An 18,933-nucleotide genomic window follows, 5' to 3' on the forward strand; every position below is an offset into this window, starting at 1 on the left:
GCAATCACAGATGCATGAACGAGCATACACATACGAGTACATACTAGACTAAACGACAACAAGTCATCAATACATCATACTTTATCGTAATTTTACATATTATCGTAATTGCAGCTGATCTTTCTACTCTCTTCTTTATTCCCGATTCTACTTACTCCATCTTCCAACCCTGATCAATCTTCCACACAAACACCGTCCCAGGTTCACCGACACCCACGATCCATTTCGCTCCTCTAGGTGAGATCGCCACATTACATACGTTGGTCGAACTGTTGTATATCCTGTATCCCTTCTTTGCATGTTTCTGTCGTATTGGCTGAAATTCGGTCGGTATGAGACGCCATGGTTCTGCTGGCGTACTGTCACCGTCAACACGTCCGTCTGTAACTGCATCTTGATCTTCATCCACTGTTAGATTGATGTCATCATCTTGATGGTTCATACTGGAATCCGAATATGAATCCACTATTGAATCCACTTCTTCATCATCATCCATATCCGAGCCTGAGGCCGTAGAATCCTCTCGCTCTCTCCTTGATTTGGGCCTCAGTTCGTTGATAGGTGCAGGTACATCTTCAGAGGGAGCTAAGAGCGGATTTAAGACTGCAATTTCAGGTATTTTCGAGCTATGCGTGACCAAACCAACCAACGGATCTCCATATACCAAATTGTCTTCTTCCTCCTGCTCGTCTTGCGGTTGAAAGACGAATGGTCGATGGAAGGACATTTTCATATTCCAACAGTCGGATCCGATATCATACTTCGATATCAGCATGAAAGATCCTACATAGCCACACATCCTATTAACAGATTGTCATTTGTACTCATACTAAACGGTCTTGGAGTGACTTACCGGAATCCATATAATCCTGACTTATTGGATCCAAACTTCTAGGTAAAGGATCGTTTTCGGTGAAATATCTAGAAAATCCTAGCCATTGCCAAATCTTGAATTCTTTCCTGGAACGAGTAATCAAGATATATTCGTTTAACCTTTCTAGCCATGTCAGCTAATCGCATCATTCATTTCTTCAAAAGATTATAAGACTCACCACTCAACATTATCCACGAAATCTTTGTGCAATCTAGTAGTACTGAATATCGGCTGATAGATGATTTTCGCTCTATACCCTTTGGGTGTGGGGAGAGGACTAAGAGTAGGTTTAGGAAATTTTGGTAAAGGCCAGATCTTGACTTGTCGGTCTAGACCTACGGTGGCTATCGCATTTCTGGTAGGATGGAAGTTCTAATGTCATGTCAGCTGAGATTGTGACATTCATGATGTCATGGTATGGCATTCAAGTGCAGAGGTAAAGACGACCTAAAGAATCACTCACCGCAGCTGCCACGTAACCTCTATGACCCCCCTTGAAATCACCTGCGAGTATAGCGAACAGACAATTCCCTTCGTCCGCATCACCCATAGGAAAGTTCATACTTGGCGAATCACCCTCGGGAAAATCAGTGAGGTCTGAGCCTAGGATATTCCATATCCTGGTGGTTTTGTCATATGAGGTGGAAGCTAGGATATGGGGATGTAATGGATGGAAGGTGAGACTCGTTATGTCCTGTGCAATGGTAACGGCATTGGAGATCAGCATTTGCGTACTTCTCTTTTTTTCAGACAAGACAATTCGTCCCGTCGTTAATGGGACAGAATCTAACACATTCGATAAAATGGGGTTCAACTCACACCACCATGTCCTCTCAATATTCTCACACACCGCCGTGATATGGCATTTATGATATAGATTAGGCCCTTTTCGCCGGCAGTTGCTATTAGTGGATAGCATGTGAATGGATGATATGTCCATGCGACAGCGTACGGGTAATCCTATGAGAATGGTGCAATAGTAAGATTGACTGAGTATGACATTTGTGGCCAGTTTGATATCACTCACATCTATCTCCAGTTCCCAAACTACTTCCCAGGGGTTATCATCCTTGCATCTTGCTAATATGACCTGACGAGGTATTCATAAGTCATTCCACCTAAAACCATGAGACACGCTCAAGAACAGGACACGTCGACTCACCTTGCCTTTAGCACACAGTGCGATTGTTCCATCAAAGTCATCCCAGCTTTCCCATCCCACACTTTTTGGCAATTTCCAGGGGTTCAGTGGTCCGACAAACGGCCAGAATTTACTATCCTCATATCTGAAAGGTGTCTCGCTGGGAGTTTGCTGCGTCACAATCAATCGTTAATTTGTCGATGTGATTCGTGACATAGTCCAGCTGTGCAGCTCACCATCACCATAGCTTCGCACACATACGGATGCCCGCTTTTACCTCTACTCTTGTCTGGCCTCCTCTTGTACCATCTTGGTGGAGGCCCAGATGGATGATGAAACGGAGTTTCCGACTCTGAACGGGCAGTTGGCGATTGCGGAGCTGTCACTTCAGATGAGGGAGTTGGGTACCCTCTAGTCAGGTCCATCACGGCGTTCATATTGCGCCTGTCGTACGTTCCATGTTGATAGCGGTAGTGCGAAGACACTTCATGGATGGGGTCAGTGGTGCGACTGAAAGATGAACAAAAGACAGGCTCGGTCATGTTTGTTGATCTTTCCAAATCAGTCAGCCTGATATCTGTGGGTAGCAGGGTACTGCCCTCGTAGGTCATCTCCGACGCTTGGACCTGTTTTCGCACGTGGGATAACCCGAATGGATCGGGTTAAACAGATAACCGTGCTATGATATGCTACTTTCTGCTCGTACACAGATCATCCACATCGCACATTCGTCAGTTGCGACATCGACGGCAACAGCAACAGTGATAGCGTCAACATAACACGACTAGAAGCAAGTTCAATTCGTCATCAAACACGCTCATAGCCGCTTCTCTGATCGACTACAGCAAGACCACATTGAGTCGCCTTTGTAGATCGAGTCGAATTGAATGAAGATATAACAAGCACGGTCCGACCTTATCGCAACGACCTTCTTCCCCTTCTTCCATTCATCGTCGGTTCTTGTCTTCTTCGCACTCATTCCGGAAGTTGTTCTATCGACCATACGAATGTATATAAACATCATCCAGCTCGGTCAATAACACCGTCAACATTCATCACCCATCCCAACCAGACCCATCATGTCATTTCCCATCTCACCAAAAGTACAAATATCCTCTCACCCCTTAGTACTCTCCAAACTCACTCAACTCAGATTACATGACCTACCTGCCAAAGACTTCAGAGAGGGTATAAGGGCCATCGGGTGAGTAAAATTATAAAGCCTTCTCTTGTATCCTTTGCTTGATTAGCTTACGATATTTTATTGCATAATCAGATCAATGCTTATCTACGAAGCTTCTCGGCACTTACCTCTTGCGGACGTACCTAATGTGTGTAAATCTTCTTGCATCGATCATTCTTTTGCTTGGTCTCTCTAATCAGGAGTATTTGTACACATGCCTGACTGACTGAATTAATTGTTTGATACAGCTTCAGTCACCCGTCGCACCCTTCACCGGTCAAACAATCCCTTTGCGTGTGGGTTTATCACCCATTCTAAGAGCAGGTCTGGGATTAGAGGATGGTAAGTAAAGTAATTCATACCCGCCAGTGCTCGCCACATGCTGTCATATATGAATATATTTGTACTGATAACTGTATGATCTGTCTGACTAGCTGCTCTTGAGATGTTTCCAGAAGCTTCAGTCCTGCATCTCGGTCTATTCAGAGATAAAGTCTCTCTTCAGGCCATCGAGTAAGTCATGCTGCGTTCTAAAACTCGATTGATCCCTCATCGAAACCTCTCAGCAATACATACATATAGACTGATAAGGCAAATGATCACAGGTATTACTCAAAACTACCAAGTCAAGTTACGGCCGATATCGTATTCTTACTTGATCGTGGGTATCTTCATCTAAAGTCACTTTCCTGTCCCAATCAACCGTACTTAGCTGATGCGACTGTCATTTGCTCTACAGCTTTGATTGCTACCGGTGGAACCGCTTTAGCTGCCATTCACATGTTGGTTGAGTGGGGTCTAACTCCTTCGCAAATCAAGATCATCTCCGTGTTAGGTTCGAAACAGGGTGTCCAACACGTAGCGGAGGAGTTCCCAGATGTTGAGGTGAGGAACCCTCCGGAGTATCCTCTACCTTCTGGCACAGTGAAGAGGTAAATGACAACGCTGACATTGATTTTGTCTATCGTCTATGCTTAACGTAGATCTACATCGGTGCTGTGGATGATATCTTGACTGAGAAAGGGTACATCTCACCAGGTTTGGGAGACGCTGTGAGTGATCTTATCTTTGTATATATCATATGCCCCAATCTATGCTCGATTACTTACCATGTCCCATCGATACCTTCTCGATAATTTGAATGCTGATGAATGCGCTATCTTATGATCACAGGGTGACCGGCTATTCAGCACACTCCAGTAATCCCTCGGATCTCGTGAAGTATATAATCCTTTTATTCGATATTTCATTGCCCAAGTTTGTCCTAATTTATCCATATCCCAATGATTGTTCTCATTGTATATACACATGAAATATAAACCTTGTTATCCGTTATTCCGTTGTCCTGATCGTCACACTTCTAATGCATCTATGTGGATACTCATACCAATTCCTCCATCTTTTTCCGCCCATTTCCACTATCCGAAGCTACTGTTCTATCACTTGAAGCTGAGGAAGGTCCATTAATAGGATCTAAAGCTTCTTCATCTATGTCTCTCATTTCCATTTGAGCTTTTTCATCAAACGTTTCTATCGGAGCTTCAGGCTGAGCTTCAATATCGGTTTCTCTCCTGGCCGCAGCTTGACCTCTAACTCTGTTCAAACTGTATGATCTAGTAGGTATAGTAATCTATCATAAACCCGCTCAACCGTCAGCTCACTATACACAATCAATTTTGGTGTCAAGAAAAGACATACCACCAAAGCAGCAAGGAAAAAGGCTGCTCCAACGACCCAACAAATTCTAAAACTATCTGCGAAAGCTTTTAATACCAAATCTTTCGTTTCGCCCTCTGGCAATTCATGTAACGATTTGTATCCTGATGCTGATTCTGGGACGGTGAATGTGGTGCCGTAACCTGGTATAACGGCGAATTTTGATCGGAGGTTGGTATTGAGTATAGCGGTGAATACGGCAAGACCTGTATAAAGATTATTGGCAGTTAGTCTCCACTTTCTTTCTAAATGGAAAAGAAGTGCGACATCCGAATTGGTCGGAAAGAAAGGTCGAATGAGACTGACCTATACTTCCGCCTGCATTCCTAGTGAGAGACCAAGAAGCAGTCGACGCAGCCATCTCCTTCAATGGCATCGCAGCTTGAATGATCAACATCGGAACTTGTAGACACAGTCCCACACCTATACCTCCGATGACCAGTATACCTTCGAGGGTAGCCAATTTGACAGTAGAGGTGAATAGACCATAGTACAGAAACCACGCCAGGGCCGCTAGGGCGTAGCCTACCCAAGCTACGGGTCGGATGATTCGAAGTCGAGAGTTGACTTGTCCAGCTATATCAACACATTGTTCTTGATTAGCTTGAATCGATGACTTATCAGACAGTCTGGTTGTAAATTACTCACCGACCACCGTCATCCACGCTACACAACATGCAAAAGGCAGTAGGTGTACACCCGACTGTATCGGAGAATCACCCCGGAGCTGTCCCATCACAAACAGAGATACATCAGTAAGGCAAACTTTAGCCGATACATGCGAATAATCCCACTTACACCTTGCAGTAACTCTGGTAAGAGATAATTGAAAGCCAAGAACGCAGCTGCATGTAAAGTGGAAGCAAGGAGGAAGAAAGCGGTTGTCCGATTCTTGAACATTCTCTATAAACACAAAACGATCATTAGCATCACAAATACATCAGCAGAAGAGAGATATGTCATATTGCAAATTTAAACGCAAAAAACACTTACAGCAGGTATAATAGCATTTCTCTTGGTAGTCAAGAAATTTACCACGGCAGCTACGAAGACGACCGCTCCAGCGATGATAACACCATAAGAAGCAGGTTGACCAAATCCGAAATCTGCTGCTCTGGAAAATCCAACGATGAGTAATCCAGATGCAACCATCAATAAAGCCCTGATTCATTGAACCCCTTATATCAGCATCCACCAGATGAGACCCAAATATCGTGGTCCAACACTCACAAACCAATAAAATCGAATGTCTGAGACAATTCTTTGAAAGTCAACTTCCTGGATGGGTTGAGTTTTAGGGTGAATACTAATAAGGCGAATGCGATTCCACATGTTGGCAGGTTGATATCTATTCGATTTCCGAGAGGCTGGTTAGTACAATGCATCATTCGAGAGGTGTCGGTTGGAGACTCACAGAAACACCATCGCCTAATGGAAGATGGAAATCAGCCACCAGCAAGCTATACCATCACGATAGAGATGGTAGGAAATTTGGGATATCTAACTCACCATGAAGCCTTTTCAGTCAACAATCCACCTAATATAGGTCCAAGAACCGCTGCTATACCCCAAGCTGAACCTAGGAACCCTTGATACGTTCCTCTCTGATGCAGTGGGACGATGTCCGCTGCAGGATAATCCAACACGGCCTGGTAAGCACCTCATCTTGATGAATCATTGTCGATGAGATAAGTTGTAGCCAGTCAACTTACACACTACGATCGACCTAAGAGTCGAAACATTGCATGTCAATTCAATCTCGTTATTCTTATGGCCTAAATAGCATCGACGACTCACGTCAACCCAATGATCGAACCACCTCCTAAACCTTGGAACGCTCTAGCTATGATCAACCTATTTAAAACAGCCCACATTGTCAGTTTATATCCGGTTTCTCCTCACACTGCGCAAGATTTCTCGATCCGAATAGATCGACTGACCAGCTCATACTCTTTGCTGCTCCACAAAGAGCCGAGAAGATGGTGAATACTATTATAGCAGCGTATAACATGGGTTTGCGACCTATTATATCTGATACTCTGCCGTTGATGGGTGTCTGCAGTGTCGATGCTAACAGATATGACTACACTCCCGAATTAGCTGACGTCCTGACAAGAAGATATCAGACAGCTTACCGTTCCGACCCATGAGTATTCTGAAGGTGATGCGTGGAGGTCCTCAGCTATTGTTGGTAAGGCCGTGGCGACGATCTGTCATACAGGATATCAATATCGGGCTTGTTGTTGTGTACCTGACTCGAGGTCGACGCACAGTCTGATCCAATGCCGACAAGAACAATACCAATCCAATTCTACACTTCGGGTCAACCAAAAGTTCATGTTTGTCATAGAGAAAACTTACGCAGGCATAACCAGTTTCAGATTATTCTTCGGTATATCAGGTACGTCTATCATCCCATATCAATCCCATGAGCCCATTAGTCTCTTATCCTACACAATCGTCATGCGTCTTTGTGTGTGGATGGTAGATTTAGAACACATACCTTCATCACCTTCCGTCAAACCTTTCCCCTTCTTCTTCTCTCTCGTAGATCCACCCAGTCCAGACCCAATAGTGACATCACTACCTTTCCTCCTCCTGTCTTCTTCTGCAAAAGGTGGTCGAGGCGATTCCAAGCGTTTCGAAGTGGAGGCTACAGCTAATTCATCTTGGATCGGTATATTGGATATTTCATCGATAGGAAGAGGCGGTTTATTCGATCCACTAGTAATCGCATTCATCTCTGATGCTTGCGAGTTTCGATATTGGTTGTTGATCTCCAGATGGTATTGTACACTACACACAGATGTCTATTGACTCATGCAGAATCTTTTAATTAACGAGTGTATCCTAATTTTGTTCAACTATTTCTTCTCCCAATTTCCAGTCTCTCGACAATACTCGTATGGTGACGACTGGCCCACTCGGCTAAATATCTGACCAGTTCAATTTCGTCCGAAAGATTTATACACAACGTCTTTAGATTGTCCTTGTCAGTGTCGATCGGAATCAACGATGAACAGAGATGAAGAAGCAAGTAAGTTACGAAAACGCGTGATCGCATCTCATTTACATCTCTCCCCCACTCCTCGACTTTCTTTGTCATCTTTCGATCGGACGGAGACCGACGTCGAGATGGAAGCGCAAAATGACACCACCCAAAATCATGCCGAGATCTGCTATCGGTCACCTCCGACACCCACTGACCCACCCCGCGGCTAATCATAATTCTACGAGTAACTTATTTGCAAGCTGAGTGAAGAGCCGAGATGATCGGAGGGTATTCACGTGGAGTGATGGATGCCATAGTCACGTGATATCAATTCCTTCTTTCTTGTCTTAACCGGTGAGATTGTAGATCAATGGGAATTCACGAGATGTGATCAAGATAAAGGTGGTCACTGTCAGATTCATACCGTTCACCTGGTCTTCAGCCAAATACACCACCTCCGCTTTCTATCCAGTAGCTCGAGGGTACGGTCAAAACCCCACTATGTCATCTCCTAATCCCACTACCACCTGTTTACCAGCTTCGGGCAGCAATGTCCATAAAGTTGAATTACCAGAGAACGCTCTGGTCTTGGCTCCTACAAGACAATTGCAGAGCTTGTTGACTATCATCAGAGATGAGAAGACTCAAAGGTGAGTTCACAGCTAGTTCATACCCATTGGTGCAACTATGAGATCGAGCTGATTAAGATCTGGTTCAGAGGTGATTTCGTATTGTAAGTTACGACCAACTGATGGAGATACTCTCACAACATCGGAGCTGAGAGTCTGATCGATGATCTGGACGGTAATAGCACTTCAGATAGAATTATCAGACTTTTGGTAGAAGAAGGTAAGTCCATCTCATCCTTGTGTTTTTATCTACGCTCCAATATCCAGTCCAGGTGAAAGGACACTAACCGTATGCATGATATAGGTCTCAATCACCTTCCGGTCATATCAAAGAAAGTTACTACACCCACTGGAAAAGTATACGACGGGGTAGCATTCCAAGGTAGGATCTGTGGTGTGTCAATCATGAGAGGTGAGTTAATCAATCTTCTTCTTTGCTTTCGAAACCTCCTTTGTTTCCGGAATGAGATATTCGAAGACATAGTAGCTGATATAGGTGCTTATGAACTATAGCGGGAGAAGTGAGTTTCCCATAGGTAAAAAGATTGTAGTGAGATGTCGTGTTAATGTGGCATAATGGCAGGCTATGGAAGCTGGTTTAAGAGATTGTTGTCGATCAGGTGAGTACACTCATTCGATTTATCCGAAATCTTATGATATGCATGCATATACTGACCAAGGGACGTGTCCATGCAGTGCGAATTGGAAAGGTCAGTCACGCATACAATTGTACATACCACACCTCCCAAACAATCACGCAATGATTCGCATTATATGGTAACTGACAGTGGAGCTGACCGTTCGGGTACACACCACTACACTACACCACTATATACCACCTATAGATCCTGATTCAACGAGTATGTGTCAATTTCTCTTCTATCTTTCTTTCTTTTCATGCTGTCTCTGTACATACACTATCCTTGCTGATTGATCCATATCGCAATCTCTGAAATGTACAGGATGAAGAGACTTACCAACCGAAATTATTCGTGAGTTTACCTCCTACCAAATGGAAGATAGCTCGACTGACCATCGCCTCATGAGATCAGTACGCCAAACTGCCTGATGACATAGCGAACCGATATGTACTCCTCCTCGACCCCATGCTTGGTGAGCCATAGCAAATCCCAATCATACGGATAGTAAGCTGACTTGGTTTGTAGCTACCGGCGGATCATGTATCAAAGCTATCGAAGTGTTACTTGAACATGGTGTAGAAGAGGAGAAGATCTTGTTCTTGAATCTGGTGAGCTAACATCTTTTCTTCAAGGTGACACTCAGCTGACCCAGTCTTACTCGTAGATCGCCTCACCTGAAGGTATTCAGAAAGTCTGTACTAGATTCCCCAAGCTTCGTATCGTGAGTTGACATGCCCTCCTACCCGAGACCAAATTGTCTTCCTAGGGTCTCAAACTGATTCGTGTCTCTGGTTAGATAACCGCCTGGGTAGATGAAGGTCTCGATAGCAATTCATACATTGTACCAGGTCTTGGTGATTTCGGAGACAGGTGAGTTGATCAAGCAATCCACAATAACTTTTTCATGGAAGTTCAGTAATGCTGATGATTTGTTGCGATAGATACTTCTTATAAGCTTTCCCGTTGCGCATCCATATACCCATTCACAACTCATAGATCGTTCCTGTTCTTATCATGTGTCATGCATATCCCATCACAGTAGCCACGATCTAGAATAAGGGATCTATATAAGCTGAAGGAACGGAAACGCCACATTGACGAATGGTTAATAACCCCGATCAAATATCCGGATCTGATTTTTTTCAGTGTTTCTTTTTTTGCAGGTTTGTCGCCGCCCATATGACCATCAACTCTTCTCTTCCTTCCTTTGCTTCTTTCTTCTTCAACAATCAATTATCAATCTTGTGAGTGACTCTGCTTCCACCATCTTCAGCTCATCTATCCTCCTCACAGCCTCGCAACCTCTCAAGCAATTAGTCGAAAGGGATTGATAGCTGATTCTCATCTATCAGTACAGTTACAACCTACCTACTACCCCTCTCAACCAACACACCAACAACATCTCAACAATGTACGGCGCTAGAGCTTCTTCCTGTTTCAAGTGTGGTCAACGTGCGTAGTGGGTGTTTCTTTTGATGGTTGTGGGTTGTGTCGTGATGTTGCGTCGTGGGCAGTGTGTGAGCGAGCGAGCGAGATAGCGTTGTTGCGTTGTGTCGTGTTGTGTGCGGGGGAGTGAGAGTGCGTTCACATGAAGAAAGAAAGTCTATCGATGACGAAGACGAAATAATGCATTTTTATGATAAAACGAATACTCCTCCGTACATGGCTATCTGGTTATCTTCATGCTATATTTGCCACCTTACTGCGGTAAGCTGATGTTATCGCATCGGTCTTTAACACTGCATTCTCTCTTCCTCATCCACATCGTTCCCGCTCTGTTCGTGTTAGAACGTCCAAAGATTGACAACAATCGTATTTCTTTCCGAGCTTTTCAACCTTACAAGAATAATTCAACAACATGACCGATCGACAAATCAATCAATACCGCTATATTATGCTTTGCTTCACACTACACACTGCCCACTGACATCACACTGACACAAATCACAACCATACTTAATCTTCCTCTCATGTCAAATCAAGAACTATCGCTGATCACGATTACCCTCAACAAATATACAGAAGGCCACGTCGCTGCTGCTTGTCCAGCTCAAGACCCAACCTGTTACAACTGTGGACGTGAATATCAATTTCTTCCTCTTCTTCCTCTCAGATGTTTTTGAGTGTTTACTGATGTATATGTCAATCTTATAGAGGCCGGTCACTTGAGCAGAGACGTAAGTTTTCCTATTGGAGATTCAGCATCATAAACTGTAACTTACTGTAATATATCGTATGTCAGTGCCCCCAACCTAAGAACAAAGCTTGTTACACCTGTGGACAAGAAGGACACGTCTCCTCTGCCTGTCCTTCTGGACCCGCTGCTGGTGGTTTCGGTGGAAACGCCGGTGGTGCTGGTGGTGAATGTTACCGATGTGGTAAACCAGGACACATCGTGAGTGGAATTATCCATTTTCTCCTTGGTTTTCCCGTGCCACCTCCTTTCCCGACAGCTTTCATCCCTTTCTCCTTTTGGATCACATCATGCTTACCTTTTGCCGTCACTATAGGCCCGAATGTGCCCCGAGTCAGGTGCTGGTGGATACCAACAAGGTGGTTACGGTGGATACGGTGGTGGATACAACACCAAGTCCTGTTACGTGAGTTTTCTTTCCCTTCTGCTGAGTCAACATAGTACTGAATGAGATGTTCGGTGTAGACCTGCGGTGGTGTAGGACACATCTCCAGAGAATGCCCTTCATCAGGTAACAGAGGTTTCGGTGGTGGTTTCCAACAAAGAGGTCCTCAAAAATGCTACGTGAGTTTGAGGGTTTGACTCATTCGTCAGTGTGAGATTGCGTCACATCCACTGATCGTGTTTTGTTGGTTGAATACAGAACTGTGGCCAAGAGGGTCACATCTCAAGAGAATGTCCTCAAGAACAAGGTAAAACTGTGAGTGTACAATGGCCGTTCAGCTTCATGCATGTCTTTCATTATTCGAATGACCAATTAGCTGAATTTGTCATTTTTGATTCGCAATTGACAGTGTTACTCATGTGGTCAAACCGGTCACATCGCCTCTGCCTGTCCTAACGGAGCTGCTGGTGAACCCTCCGCTTAAGAAACAGTAGAGTGAATCAAAGAAAGAAGAAGAGAGTCAGTTTCGAGGTAGTTGGACGTAGTGACGGTGACGGTCGATCTGATAAAGAAGTTAAAATATTTAAATATACATGACAGAAAGGGATTTTTCCAATTACAACATCATCCCCATCTCTCTTCCTTTTCCTTTCTCTTTCTCTATTGAAATCATTTTATTATTTATATTCCGACTGATTGTCTATGATCGGTCGATGATCATCTATGCAAAACATCGTATCTCATGCAGCGACAAGTGTCTGATCATAGGTATACATCGAGTTATGCTTGGTATATATACAGATTCGACACGATCATCCCTTTTTAAGCGTTAGTGAACGTGACCCTTCTGACTCTATTCAAAGCATCTTCAAATCTCATCACCATGAAATCCGCTCCACCAAATTCATTATTGTCTTCGCTGTTACCGTCCCTCAAGAAAACTTGCAGCTCCTTCAACTTCTTCTCAATCCCTCCGATCCATGCTCTCATTCCATCATCTCCCTCAGATCTCTTACGAGCACCTGTGACATCCTCCTTATCGAAATCCAGTATGAACCATAACAAAGTCAAACATTCGGTCCACCACGGTATATAAGGTGAGTTTAGCAGGTCGGAAGGTGAGTAGGTGAATGGATTATCTTCTAGGTCTTGTTGAGAGGGGGAGACAAATAAGATTGGGAATAGGATCTCGACGAGTACAGAAGACAAGACCTGTTCACAGTTGAGACGAATCAATTGGCTGCTTCCTATCAATTGCATACACAATTACTGAATAGTGGACAGCTGGCTTACTTCTTTTGAGGATATTGTTTCTCTCAGTAATGATAATGATTGGATTCGGATATTATCAAATGGATTGGCAGGTTCCAATAGCTAATGTCACACAAAGTGGATCATCAGTTAACTCATTGCGAATGTGGTCTCTGGCAGCCGTCGCAAGAGAGAGACTAACTTGTTTGAATAGTTCTATCTTGTTCACGGCGGAGGTCTGAAGGGATATAATTCCTCCTATCAATTTGAACAAGGCTAGTCGCATGAGAGAAGAGGGATGTTGGGCGGTCAAAGGTACTAACAGCTATACGTAACAGATATGATAAGCTCACTAGACCTCGTGAAGGCGAACACAGCTTACCTCAAGAAGCATAGACGCATTATCATACTCCACTGTTCCCTCTTTGCTATCTGAATAATAATTCACGATGGCCCAGGTATAAGCAACTCCAGCATCTACGCTCGATCCACTCAGCGCAGCACAGAGGATTGGCATACTATCGTCCAATAACATTGGCGAGACCAAAGAAGGAATAAGGGTCATGATATCTTGCGTGGCTAGTTGGGAAGATATGAGATTGAGAGAAGCCAAAGAGGAGTGTACGGTGATATGGGAGGGGTCAATGATCTTGTGGACAATGTCTGATGGAGTGAAGTCGAGTGTCTGGCCTGTGGACTATATAAGATCCGTTGGATTAGCTGACGGACGAAGCTTCCTTTACAGTTGTAGGACTTACCCAAGCTAAATCCAGAACTTCTTGTCCCGCTTCCCATCCTTCAAGTGATTCTTGAGATGTTGGCATATTCTTGAATTTAGGAAAAGTATTCAAGAACCATCTTTCAGTCAATTTCGCATCGACTTTATATCCGAGCAGAGTGATCGACTCGAACAGCATAGTAAATAGTATAGCCTATCCAGAAATTATATGAGCTATTAGCGCCTGTTGCCTATCTTATAAGATACAAAGCTCACTCGTTGTTCACCGCCTTTATCACTCGTATTCTGTACCCATACCCAGATGGTATTCACCAATCCGCATAATTCCTTCAGTAGTATCCTAGCAGATATTGTCGTAGCTTGATGAGATAAGATTGGTAGAGATATTGATACGCTCTCGCTGAGGGAGAGAAGTGTAGGTGTACTTCTTGAGTTTGGTAATCTAGGAATAGCTACAGTATAGTGAATGACCATGAATATCCCTTTTGCTTGGCTTCATTCAATCGATAACGACTACTGTTGAAAGCTAACTTACCAACATTTAGACACCTGATGATCAATTCATACTCCTCGATCAACCCTGGCCAATCCACCGCAATCTCCTCATCCTCAAAATCACCTTCATCATCTGATACCTGATACCCTTCTGCCCGGTCGACGATCGACTGTATACCTTCCGTCAGACCCAATACCACTTCACGGGCCTTTGAATATTCAGCGATGAGGCAGACGAGCTCTTTTGAAGAGATTATAGAGGTTGATAGAGGGAGGAGAAGGGGTAAGTAAGTGAGTGAAGTATCTGATAGGATCACTTGCTGCAGAGGAAGTCGTCAGCTGCTCATGACCCGGGGAGCTAAAAGATCTAGCTGACCTTCTTATCTGTTTGTGATGGCTCATCTCCCTCCGCCAGGAGCTCCAGGAGTATATCGCATACTGCAGTCTTCGTACTTGTTTCTGCAGTGGTGAGGTAACCCTCGACGGTAGATGCTAGACTTTCACCTCCTTGTGCTGTATTGATATTGCAAGTCAGGAGAGCTCGACTTGAGTGCGGAGTACCGACTTACGAGCTTTTAGTATCTCATGGAGTGATCTTGACAGTGATGACAGGTCTTCCATCATGAATGAGGACTATGTCATTTCGAGAGGAGGAAGAAGGGTAACAACTGCAATGAGATTGAAGTTGGGGTGGAACAACAAAGTGGAGGGGATCCGAGCGTTTAACGTTAAACCGTCCAGGTCACAAAGTGGCATTATTTACAACCGTGTCACCAACCAAAATGGCAGTCATCGATGCATATGTGAATACAACATGTATTGGATACAGAATATGCTTTATAATATGCTATGCTAAATTATGATAAGATTGAATGATTGTAATAGTAAAATGGAAATACTGTCTCTTATGTATCTTACGATTTCACGCCAATCCTTCTGCTAGCCAATTTCAACCTCGATCTCAAAGAGAGCGGTCTTACGCCCACTTTCTTGTCCCTCTTCTTCCCCTCTTTCTCCTTTTCGAGAACCAACGTCTTGGCCTTCTTGGGTGTACTCTGGTGATGTATGTCGATACTTGACCAGTCGATAGATGATATCAACCTTTTGATAGGCGAAATTGGCGGGATAGCCTTTCTCTGGGGGGATTTACGTGGGGTGCTGATGAGTAACGGTGGTCCAAAACTGATGGAGCTCTTGGGTGGCGGCGTGAAGGGCCGGACGATATTCACTGGCATCTCATTCGGAGGCGAGATGGCGTTCCGTTGTGGATTTAAAGTTGGCGGGCGAAGATTATACGAGGGTATAAGTGGTTCATCCCCTTCAAGAAAATCTTCCTGGCCACTCATAACAGCCATCAACTTCCTTCCGCTCTCTTTGCTAATAGGAGAAGGAGTCGCATTGCTGAGCAATAAGTTCAGATTGGGCTCTGACTTTACCCTCTTAGGTGATTTAGGAGATTTAGGGGAGACCAACAGAGGTACATCAATGAGATTCATCGTTGAGTGCGACCGCCATAATGCCCGTATGGAGTCTTCAGCCGAAGGCGGCGAGTAAGGTGAGTTGGTAGAAGGGATGTGGTACCCTAGAGATTGATGGGCTGATCTGATGAGATCTTGAGCGGATAGTGCTGATATTTTGAAAGGCACAATGAGTTGAATCACTACTTCAAGGTGAAAAAGGGCACTCACCATCTATCCATTGCCTTTCTGAAGGTTCGTATATTTTCTGTAATCTTGGCCAACGAAGTTCGTAGTACTATAGTCAAGGACACTCGTCAGGTTTGTTTATCTCAAGAACGGATCTCGCTCACATTCGATCCAGGTAATTTCTGAAACCCTGCACCCATAACTTCGGCACATAACGGTTTCTCAAACATAACCGAAGGAGGTATCATCCCTTTTTGTAGCGTGTATGTCCAGGATAAGCCTATCAGTCTCTATCGGCCGGCCCCACCATGTCAGCTCAAGACTTTCCGTTCAGGTTCCTCTCATTGGTCGATTGGGCCGGTGAAGGGGAAGGGTCGACTTACTCTCTTGAAAAGATCATCTTTGTCAAAAGGTTTGCTACCCCATCTACCATGCCTCAAACACGAATTGTAGTATTCCAGCTTTGTGCGATCAGGTCCATAAGAAACTCTGAATAGGATCTCGAAATGAGGTACTTCTCTATGCGAAGTGATTCGAGTAGGGTTGGTCAGGACGCCAAGGTAGAATGTGGTAAATACTGATGTGTCAACTACACCATGTAATCAAGAATGTGAACATGTCAGTCTGAGAATATTTTGCAGAAGACGGAATGAGAGAGAAAGGGAACAGTGCGAGAAACTATCAACTGGGATTTCAACTTACCCCTTAACTCTCTCGCTCGGTCGATATCCCACCCTGCGCCCAGCAAGACTAGATCAATACAATCTCCCAAGTTGGGGATGTAATCTTTCTGCTCATGAATCATACTCAGCACTTCGATTGTACAACGCATACTCCAGTGAGCTCTCCAAAACCCTAACTCACCTTGAGTTTTACCCATTGCCATTTCATATTCGCGTAAGTCGAGTTGGAAGCTTTGAGCACCAGTCCCTCTTGATACGTAATCAAATTCATCAGCTGTGACACTACAGGAGCGGAACGTCAGCTGACTCACCTTCACGACGTTCAGTACTACGCTGGAAAGCCTCTTCTAATGCCTGATATGCCAATAGACGACCCGAAGCTCAGCAAATGAGCGCGACAGAAAGATGATCGTGTGATTGGACATACCTGAGGGGCCGATTGTCTGTTCACACCTAACGGTATTCTCGTCCTTTCGGCCAATTGAGACTGTGATCAGACCGTAAATGACGGTCAGCTGAGTTATTTCGTACCTCGCATCAGAACACGTCTGTCTGCTCACGAAGCCTTGGATTGGTCTGATCACCGTTTCCAATAATGCTCTTCTATCCTCATATCGTTTGTGTAAGAGACTTTGTCCATCCAGGTATAGGATATCGAAGAATACCAGGCAGAGATGTCTGTTCTGTCTAACCCCAAACGGGATATCGCTGCACAAAAACGAATTTCATCAATCTCACTCCGTTGACGATGTTAGGTGTAAGAGGGATAACGTACTGTGTATTGACCAATGGCATGGCTGATGCTGTGACACCAGCATTTCCAAGCCAGCAGAACTCCTCTATACCGGGACCTCTACCGCCTTCTCTCGAGGCTTCATTGAATGGGACCACTTCCGCTTCCAGTATCACCGAGGTAATACCCCTACCCGTTTGAGGACCTGTTTCAGGAAGTATCGATAATCGTTTGAGCAAGGAGGGGTGAATCGGCAGATGAGATGGTATAGGTAAGTCCAGGGAAGCTAAGATGATTCTACGTATGACTCTGTAAGCATATACAATGGTGGATAATGGTCGATCCATGAAACTCACGGATGCGTATTCAACCTATCGTCCGTACTATCCCTAGTAGATTTACTAAACACTTTGATTGTCGGTTGGTCACCCGAGCAATCGACGTGAATTTGCATTCTATCGTACAGTCCATTCAGTTATTCTCCCAAACGCTGTCACAAGTCAAAGATAACTGACCTATATCCATCGTACTTCGTTTCTGCCCATACTTCATCAACAGGCGGAGAGTATTTGGTACCCGTAAATTCACTCAGAGCATCCGGGATCGAACGACCCTTTCGACATTTCGGTATCTGCTCATCCTCCTTCTGTCAGCTATACGGTTACTGGCGTTGATCCTTTAGCTCACTTTTATATTGATACCCAAGACTGGCCCTGTCATGACGATCTTATCATGTTCATTTTCCAGATTATCGAACTTATCAAAACATCTATCCAAATTACCCATTCCTCCATTATAAAATCCCCACAGCCTCTTATCCCAAGCGCATAGGGCGTCTTTCAAATTGAGTTGTTCGGGGCCGGTATTGGATTTCATTCGTAACATCGTTGTGGGGTTTCTGACCGACAGTTTAGGTAGAGGGTTTAAGAGGGGTCGTAAGTCTCTTAAGATGATTTGTGTGAGGACTGATAAAGCGTATGGAGTGAGATTGGAATCTCGATATAAAAATGTCAATATTTCCTGAGGCGATCGGCGTCTTGCTGGTCTTGAGTGAATTTGATCTTGGTCTTGGGAGAGTTGAGAGAAGGTAGATGAGGAAGCCAACTCATCAAGTAATGCATCGATATCGCGAATTGATACCGTCGATTTACGCTCTGTCATGGACTAAGATCCATCACAATCAAAAAATGTACGGTCAGCTACCCATCCTCTAGAATGAAAGAGGGCATTCAACTAGCTCACCCTATCTCTCATAAGTAGTTCAATTTCCTTGCCTAAACATCCCGTCCCACTTTCTCCATTATCCCAACATACCCTATCCCATTTCGACAAACCCCTCAGACCCAATATCCTTTCTAGCTCCAAAGCCAGCTTGCTCTCCTTCAGTCCGTACCTCCTACGCGAACCTTCGTGAGGGAACAGTAATCGGAAGACATGTTTACCACTTTCACGAGGAAGGGGTTTGGGTAGGTGATTGAGCCATGATTGAAATATCTTTGAGGGAGCTAAAGAGGATGTCTTGGTTTCTTTGGTAGGAACGAGAGCAGGCTTAGGTGGGTTGCCAAGATGATATACCAGTTTGACAAAACTGGAAGTCAATGTCATAAGTAGAGGTCTATTCAAGATAGTTG

The 18,933-nt window shown here is 44.3% G+C and overlaps 7 protein-coding genes across 7 annotated transcripts; 3 read left to right on the plus strand and 4 right to left on the minus strand.

The window, feature by feature from the left end:
• Positions 1–151: 151 nt before the first annotated feature.
• On the minus strand, positions 152–2,452 carry I203_102804 (uncharacterized protein; the record flags this gene model as incomplete). Its single annotated transcript, XM_065517187.1, has 8 exons — positions 152–783; positions 854–993; positions 1,053–1,246; positions 1,338–1,568; positions 1,694–1,834; positions 1,902–1,964; positions 2,037–2,186; positions 2,252–2,452. The coding sequence occupies 8 exons, from the start codon at positions 2,450–2,452 to the stop codon at positions 152–154; spliced, it is 1,752 nt and encodes a 583-aa protein (XP_065374005.1).
• A 642-nt stretch (positions 2,453–3,094) lies between these two features.
• On the plus strand, positions 3,095–4,401 carry I203_102805 (uracil phosphoribosyltransferase; the record flags this gene model as incomplete). Its single annotated transcript, XM_019147083.1, has 8 exons — positions 3,095–3,219; positions 3,292–3,346; positions 3,447–3,540; positions 3,633–3,711; positions 3,804–3,859; positions 3,938–4,083; positions 4,182–4,250; positions 4,372–4,401. The coding sequence occupies 8 exons, from the start codon at positions 3,095–3,097 to the stop codon at positions 4,399–4,401; spliced, it is 654 nt and encodes a 217-aa protein (XP_019003633.1).
• A 178-nt stretch (positions 4,402–4,579) lies between these two features.
• Positions 4,580–7,655, minus strand: I203_102806 (uncharacterized protein; the record flags this gene model as incomplete). Its single annotated transcript, XM_019147084.1, has 16 exons — positions 4,580–4,828; positions 4,897–5,120; positions 5,221–5,490; positions 5,563–5,641; positions 5,713–5,817; positions 5,908–6,076; positions 6,145–6,262; positions 6,329–6,342; positions 6,424–6,541; positions 6,627–6,640; positions 6,712–6,768; positions 6,855–6,997; positions 7,050–7,124; positions 7,186–7,225; positions 7,276–7,321; positions 7,418–7,655. 16 exons carry the CDS (start codon positions 7,653–7,655, stop codon positions 4,580–4,582), a joined length of 1,959 nt encoding a protein of 652 aa, XP_019003634.1.
• Positions 7,656–8,407: 752 nt separating this feature from the next.
• On the plus strand, positions 8,408–10,050 carry I203_102807 (uracil phosphoribosyltransferase; the record flags this gene model as incomplete). Its single annotated transcript, XM_065517188.1, has 12 exons — positions 8,408–8,556; positions 8,625–8,639; positions 8,718–8,755; positions 8,840–8,947; positions 9,049–9,056; positions 9,119–9,155; positions 9,232–9,245; positions 9,498–9,527; positions 9,588–9,648; positions 9,702–9,784; positions 9,841–9,897; positions 9,973–10,050. 12 exons carry the CDS (start codon positions 8,408–8,410, stop codon positions 10,048–10,050), a joined length of 678 nt encoding a protein of 225 aa, XP_065374006.1.
• A 1,096-nt stretch (positions 10,051–11,146) lies between these two features.
• I203_102808 (uncharacterized protein) lies at positions 11,147–12,239 on the plus strand (the record flags this gene model as incomplete). The annotated part of the gene is made up of 7 exons (XM_019147086.1): positions 11,147–11,255; positions 11,331–11,353; positions 11,419–11,571; positions 11,687–11,776; positions 11,836–11,934; positions 12,014–12,070; positions 12,165–12,239. The coding sequence occupies 7 exons, from the start codon at positions 11,147–11,149 to the stop codon at positions 12,237–12,239; spliced, it is 606 nt and encodes a 201-aa protein (XP_019003636.1).
• Positions 12,240–12,577: 338 nt separating this feature from the next.
• On the minus strand, positions 12,578–14,861 carry I203_102809 (uncharacterized protein; the record flags this gene model as incomplete). The annotated part of the gene is made up of 9 exons (XM_019147087.1): positions 12,578–12,967; positions 13,049–13,129; positions 13,209–13,331; positions 13,389–13,703; positions 13,765–13,938; positions 14,001–14,197; positions 14,281–14,560; positions 14,617–14,753; positions 14,810–14,861. The coding sequence occupies 9 exons, from the start codon at positions 14,859–14,861 to the stop codon at positions 12,578–12,580; spliced, it is 1,749 nt and encodes a 582-aa protein (XP_019003637.1).
• Positions 14,862–15,154: 293 nt separating this feature from the next.
• On the minus strand, positions 15,155–18,907 carry I203_102810 (uncharacterized protein; the record flags this gene model as incomplete). The annotated part of the gene is made up of 14 exons (XM_065517189.1): positions 15,155–15,867; positions 15,929–15,995; positions 16,051–16,176; positions 16,270–16,475; positions 16,589–16,676; positions 16,751–16,818; positions 16,881–16,923; positions 16,997–17,056; positions 17,130–17,256; positions 17,345–17,599; positions 17,659–17,757; positions 17,818–17,933; positions 17,990–18,466; positions 18,545–18,907. The coding sequence occupies 14 exons, from the start codon at positions 18,905–18,907 to the stop codon at positions 15,155–15,157; spliced, it is 2,808 nt and encodes a 935-aa protein (XP_065374007.1).
• Positions 18,908–18,933: the final 26 nt, after the last annotated feature.

Source organism: Kwoniella mangroviensis (assembly GCF_000507465.2).
Source record: "Kwoniella mangroviensis CBS 8507 chromosome 1 map unlocalized Ctg01, whole genome shotgun sequence".
Taxonomy (NCBI): domain Eukaryota; kingdom Fungi; phylum Basidiomycota; class Tremellomycetes; order Tremellales; family Cryptococcaceae; genus Kwoniella; species Kwoniella mangrovensis.